At 36.4% G+C, this 7,014-nt stretch overlaps 1 protein-coding gene across 1 annotated transcript; it reads right to left on the bottom strand.

The window, feature by feature from the left end:
- Window positions 1–1,028: 1,028 nt before the first annotated feature.
- LOC109211806 lies at window positions 1,029–2,889 on the bottom strand. Its single transcript, XM_019375384.1, has one exon. The coding sequence runs from the start codon at window positions 2,696–2,698 to the stop codon at window positions 1,271–1,273; it is 1,428 nt and encodes a 475-aa protein (XP_019230929.1). The 5' UTR covers window positions 2,699–2,889; the 3' UTR covers window positions 1,029–1,270.
- Window positions 2,890–7,014: the final 4,125 nt, after the last annotated feature.

Genomic DNA, 7,014 nt, shown 5'->3' with positions numbered 1-7,014 from the left:
GGTACTATAAGATATTCTTGAATTGCTAGTGAGCTTCTCAAGAATGGTATATCAACTGTATATATAGGCATACCGAAAAATATAACAGAAGAAATCTTTTATCAATGAAGCCACAACATTACATACCAAAACAGATAAGAGAATAAAAAGATCTTATATCAATGAAACCACCACCAATAATGTAGGGAAGTAAATATAAATCTATGCTAGGTAAGAACACTGACACCAGAGCTATATTAACTTCAGCCCCTATACCTTAAGAAGCTGCGACAAAGTATAATGGTGGCATTAGTTACACAAGGATGTATGAGCTGATTAGAAAAGAAAGTAACAAAAGAACCTCAAGGGAAGAAGAAGTCACTAAGATGCTTCTTAGTAGGATAGCAGCTTCTTTAGAAGTAGAAAATGCAACTTCCATTTAACTTAATAATTTGGAAGCTTTAGGACATAAAGGTCAAGAATACAAAAAGGCTTGTTCTCCAACAAGAGGAGAGCAGTGTCTTCCCATGACCCGTTTCTTATGTTCGATTGTGTAACTAGCATCATAGTCAATGAATATCCTCTACTCGGAGAAGAAGCTGGAATCGGAAAACCTTGGTGAATTGAGGTTGAGTAGACTGTTTGGATACTTAATGATTTATAAGTGTCGACACTACACACTCTTAATATATCCACAAAAAGGGGAAGCCACAGTCAAATTCTTCAACAGCAACAACAACAACAACAAACCCTGTGTAATCCCACAAGTGGGGTGTGGAGAGGGTAATGTGTATGCATACCTTACCGCTACCTTGTAAAGGTAGAAAGGTTATTTCTGATAGACGCCACTGTCAAATTCTAATTCTGAAAATAAGTCATATTCTATGAACCTGGAATCCTGATACAAATGAGTTAGAAATCTTAAAATCCAGTAACTCCCCTCAAACATGAGATCTTATATTATCATCAAAAGAGAATTATGAAGCACAGAAGCAAGTTTCTTCCGTTATAGATTCTCAGTAATGCAATGCAGCTGACACAACATATCGAAAGAAGCAATAGCAATATCCAGCATTCTCCTTAGTAAAAAAAAATACTTGGCCACATACTGTAAGACAAAACCTTATTCATATTGTACCATACAATGTAATTCAGAAGCTAGAATACCAGTTTGAGGAAGCAAACGAATGCTTCCTCATTCAATTAACAGGCAAGAATGAACAAAAATTAAAAGGCAGGATTGAAAATTGAAAGAGCATGGAAAGGATGAAGCAGCTCCCTTTATTACACATTATTCCTCTTCAGCATCTTCCTCTGCAAAACTCAGAACTTGACAAACTGGTGGCTCTTTATCTTCATCACTACTGAAAAACGATTTCTTGCCTATCAACTCTACCACTCTTTTAGCAGGTCCGGAATCCCTAGGAGTCTCATTCACACACCGAGCAATCCTAATTCGCGGGAGCAAATCAGGCTTCACAGTAATGCTTAGTGGAGATTTCTCACTCTCTGTACTTCCATGAACTACTATCTCACTAGGAATTTCCCATCTCTTTTTCACCCTACTTTCAGTACCCAAATTCTTGCTCTCAGTTTGAGATACACGCGTTTTCCCTACAGATAACGATCGTTTCTTATCATTTCTTTTACTCTCATCCTTATCATTCTCAGGTAAGGACCTCTTTCTCACTACTGATGACTGAGTTGTACTCTGATTGTACCTGCTAGCCACAACCCTCCCCGGCCTCTGTGGCTTCTTGTTAGCAGTAGCAGGCTTTTCAACATCTTTAAACAACTTCTTTGGCTGAACTGAACTCAGAAATCCATCATCTTTTTTCAGATTCTTCTTTGATGCAATTGTAGTAACCGCTTGCCTTGTTGTAACCATTGTTCGTGCAGCAGCTTTTCTTGATTTAGGACTAAGGCTTGAACTTTTTCCCTCTTCTTCAATCTCTTGAAGCTTCCAAAAACATGACTTTCTCCTGTTTTGTATTGGCTGAACAGGTGTTATAATCATCTCTTGCTTTCCCAATTGCCGTGCCTTTGTCGTCCCTGCAAGAATATCTGATGGACCCATACTCAATCCTCGGCGCCGCGTTCCAGTAAAAATCTCAGATGGTCCTAAACTAAGACCCCTTCTCTGCTCCACCTTTGTTCTTGCACTCAATGATACACGCTCTTCAATCTTAGTAACACTTTGTTTTGGCTCCATAAACTTTGCTGCCACAACCCTCCCTCTCTTTTCAACAGTCTTAGCAACACTTTTTTCAGCCTTTTCTATTCTCAAGGCCTCTAATCTTGAATTCAACCTACTAATCTCCATCTCAATTTCTTCAATTTCCTCGTCTATTTTCTTCTCATCACGGAAATCATTTTCCTTTCCACTCTTTCTAGCCGCCATGTCATCAAGACTCTGTTTGGAGATGGGCTTGTTCGGCTTGAGTCTTGAATTTTCCAGAGCCCCATTGGGGTTAAGTGGCTTGATCGGCAACGGAGATGGGAGATTAACAGATGAAATCTCAAATAAAGGAGTTTGATTTTCCTTACTTGAGAAATCAGATTCAAAGGAATCCGATGGCCTAACCAAAAGGGGTTTCAGAGGAGACCAAGAACGTTTCAACGAAGACAAATCTTCGGAATCTCCATTATCAAATGCTGCATTATTCCATATCTGAACATCTGTTGGGTTAATACCTTCTGGGTATTGTAACACACTCATTTTTCTCAAACGGGTTTCAATTATTTTTGCAGAAGAAGTGAAAAAAAAAAAGTAATCTTGGAGATTTCTTGATGTAGAGGGAGAGAGAGAGAGATGAGAAAGTTGGTTCTGAATTAGGGAAAATTCTTTCAGGTTTTTGTATTTTCAAGTTTTTGACCGTTGGGACAGGGAAATTAAACGTTGGATTGTCCGCTCCATCCTGGCCGTTGGATATAAAACGGCTCGCATTGACGCTCCGATTTTGATTTTAAAGGCTAAATAGTGGGTAGAATATGGAGGTTAAGTTCTGATTTAACATCATGCTCACGCTCCTTCTTCCTTTTGGCGGAATGATAAAATACGTCCAACACGTCAATGTTATTATAGCTCAATCTAATCAAATTCAAGATGTCAAGGCCCACATAAAATTTTGTTCTCAGTTAGACATAATGAAATAAAAAGTTGACAAAAACTCGGCTCATGTTTTGTTTATACTATAATTTTTAGTTTGCTCACAAAATATTGGACTATGATATAATGTTTGTAATAACTTATACTCCCTTTGTTTCAATTTATACGGCATATTTTGCTTTTGGAGATTCAAACGGTGTGAAGTTTGATCAGCATTTTAAAATGCATTTTTAATCATATTGACATGGGAAGAATTATAACTTATTAGAGTACTACTTTTCATATAGTTATTGAATATTCAAATTTTAAATTTAAAATAATTAGTTGAACTTATCCAGTTTAGTTTCAAAGATTAGTCAAATTGATTCTCGATAACGAAATTAATATGTCACATAAATTGAAATATAGGAAGTAACATTTTAGAATGTCATCTAATACTTTCTCATAAGATTTTTAGTTTGCTCAAATTATCTTTAGACCTTGATCTAAAAGTCCCAGTTTTTTGTGAGATTGATATAAGTATTTCAGGAGGGAAAATAATTCACTTGAAATTTGTTTAGGGAGATAAAGAAACGCCCATTTAGTTTAAATGTTCAAACTAATTTTCGGACAAGTTCATAAGTGTTATGAATAGAATTGTAATTAGGGTGAATGTCTATCTTTTAGAGAGTTTTACTTTGTGGCTAAGTCATTTTTCCCCTATAAATGAGGGGTCTTACCCCGTTGTAAATCATCCCAAAATTCAATAAGAATACTCTCTCTTTCTCTGCAATATTATTCTTTTCCTTATTGTTTTATTTCACGTTATTAACACGAGACTCTACCATCTCAAGAAGCTCTTTGAGAAGACTAAGCAAATATGGATATCTCACAAAACAAACTTGGATCAAAGTTCAATTCTAAAAATATTTATTTAATTGATTCATGTACGACACATAAAATATTCAAAGAGAAGAAATATTTCTCTCATTTAAGTATGTGTAAGGCAGATGTTACTACAATTTCTGGTAGTAGTAATTTAATTGAAGGCTCTGGAAGAGCACCTACCTATAACTTTGCCCAAGGGAACAATACTTATCATAGATAATGCAATGTTCTCCTCCAAGTCCAAAAGGAACTTGTTGAGTTTTAAAGATATCCGCCAAAATGGATATCATATTGAGACAATAGATGAGAATAATCTCGAATATCTCATCATTACCAAGAATATCTCTGGCCAAAAGAGGGTTATTGAGAAGTTCCCATCTTTATCTTGTGGCCTGTATTGGACAAGAATTAGTGCAATTGAGGCACATTCTACCGTAAACCAAAAGGTTACTGATTCCAATACTTTTGTACTTTGGCATGATCGATTGGGGCACCCTGGATCAATTATGATGAGACGAATTATAGAAAACCCAAATGGGCATCCATTAAAGAACTTAAAGATTCTTTTAAATTATGAATTTTCTTGCACTTCTTGTTATCAAGGAAAGTTAATTATTAGTCCATCACTAACAAAGGTTAGGATTGAGTCCCCTGCGTTTTTGGAACGTATACAAGGGGATATTTGTGGACCTATTCACCCACCTAGTGGGTCGTTTAGATATTTTATGGTCTTAATAGACGCATCTTCTAGATGGTCTTATGTGTGCCTATTGTCATCTCGCAACCTCGCTTTTGCAAAATTAATGGCACAAATATTTCTATTACGGGTGCAATTCCCCGATAATCCAATTAAGTCTATTAGACTTGATAATGCTGCTGAGTTTTCATCCCAAGCATTTAATGATTATTGCTTATCAATTGGGATAAAAGTGGAACATCCTGTATCTCATGTTCACACTCAAAATGGCCTTGCAGAGTCTTTAATTAAACGTCTGCAATTGATAGCAAGACCATTACTCATGAAAACGAGGTTACCCACTTCTATTTGGGGTCATGTCATTTTGCATGCAGCAATGCTAGTTCGTCTCAGACCGATAAATTATCATAAATATTCCCCGTTGCAATTAGTTTTGGGTCATGAACCTAATATATCCCATTTGAGAATTTTTCGATGCGCAGTATATGTGCATGTAGCACCGCCATATCGCACCAAAATGGGTCCCCAAAGAAGGTTAGGAATATATGTTGGGTTTGAATCGCCCTCCATTATTCTCTACCTCGAAACATTAACGGGGGATTTGTTCACTGCACGATTTGCAGACTGTCGACTCGATGAGACACTTTTCCAAAATTAGAGAGAAAATGGTGAAATCAAACGGGAAATTTTGTGAAAAAATCCATCATTGTCTCATCTTGATCCATGTGCCTCTATGTGAAAAGAGGTGCAAAAGATTATTCATTTGCAAAATATAGCAAATCAAATGCCAGATGTATTTACGGATCTGAAAAGGATAACAAAATCACATATCCCTACAGAGACTGTTCCAATCCATGTTGATATCCCTATTGAACAATCTTCTAGTGTCATAGCTAATGAATTAAAGGTACGCCTAAAAAAATGGCAGACCATTAGGTTCTAAGGATCGAAATCCTAGAAAAAGAAAAACAAATGATCAAGATGACACTACGAAAGAGTCTCATGAAGAAATCCACGATTTAACCAATCCTGAGATTCATGAGGAAATCACTGAGCCTGAGACTCAAGAAAATAAGGAACTATCAATAAAACCAATCGATATTGAGACAAATTTGAATCGATTGGATATAGTGGTGGATTATGTCTTTGCATATAATGTTGCATCTAGCATTATGCAAGATAGTGAGGATCTTGAACCTCAATCTGTTGGAGAATGTCGACAAAGACGTGATTGGCCAAAATGGCAAGAAGCAATCCAATCAGAGTTGAATTCACTTGCAAAACGTGAAGTATTTGGGCCTATAGTCCAAACACCTAATGGTGTTAAGCCTATTGACTATAAATGGGTCTTTGTACGCAAGAGGAATGAGAAAAATGAGGTACAAAGATATAAGGCACGCCTTATTGCACAAGGATTTTCACAAAGGCTGGGTGTCAATTATGAAGAGACATATTCACCCGTTATAGATGCTATAACGTTCCGTTGTCTCATTAGTTTTGATATCCATGAAAAGCTTGTCATGCATTTAATGGATGTGGTTACCGCCTACCTTTATGGCTCACTTGATAATGAGATATACATGAAAATTTCCGAGGAATTTAAAATGCCTAGCGCACATAATTCAAAGTCACGGGAAATGTTTTCAATCAAATTGCAAAGATCTTTGTATGGTCTAAAGCAATCAGGACGAATGTGGTATAATCGTCTTAGTGAGTATTTATTAAAGGAAGGTTATATAAATGATGCATTTGTCCATGTGTTTTTATAAAGAAAACAACATCGAAATTTGTTGTACTTGCCGTATATGTTGATGACATAAACCTTATTGGAACTCCTATAGAACTCCAAAAGGCAATTGATTATTTAAATAAGGAATTCGAGATGAAAGATCTCAGAAAGACAAAATTATGTCTTGGTTTGCAAATTGAACATTTGACAAACGGAATTTTTGTTCATCAATCTGCCTACATAGAAAAGGTATTGAAACGATTTTACATGGATGGAGCACATCCATAAAGTACTCCGATGGTTGTTCGATCACTTGATATGAATAAGGATCCATTCCGACCTCAAGAAAAGAATGAAGAGCTACTTGGTCCTGAAGTACCATAATCTTAGTGAAATTGGTGCACTAATGTATCTTGCTAATACTACAAGGCCTGACATAACCTTTTCAGTTAATATCTAGCAAGATATAGCTCTGCTCCTACAAGGAGATATTGGAATGGAATGAAACACATATTGTGGTATCTAAAAGGGACTACCGATATGGGCTTATTTTATGACAATAATTGCAGTCCCGATCTTGTTGGTTATGCTAATGTTGGGTATTTATCTGACCCACACAAGGCTCGATCTCAA

This window comes from Nicotiana attenuata, unplaced genomic scaffold (assembly GCF_001879085.1).
Source record: "Nicotiana attenuata strain UT unplaced genomic scaffold, NIATTr2, whole genome shotgun sequence".
In the NCBI taxonomy this organism is placed as follows: domain Eukaryota; kingdom Viridiplantae; phylum Streptophyta; class Magnoliopsida; order Solanales; family Solanaceae; genus Nicotiana; species Nicotiana attenuata.
The sequence above is the reverse complement of the archived record's forward strand: the minus strand, read 5'-3'. Positions and strand labels throughout refer to the sequence as shown.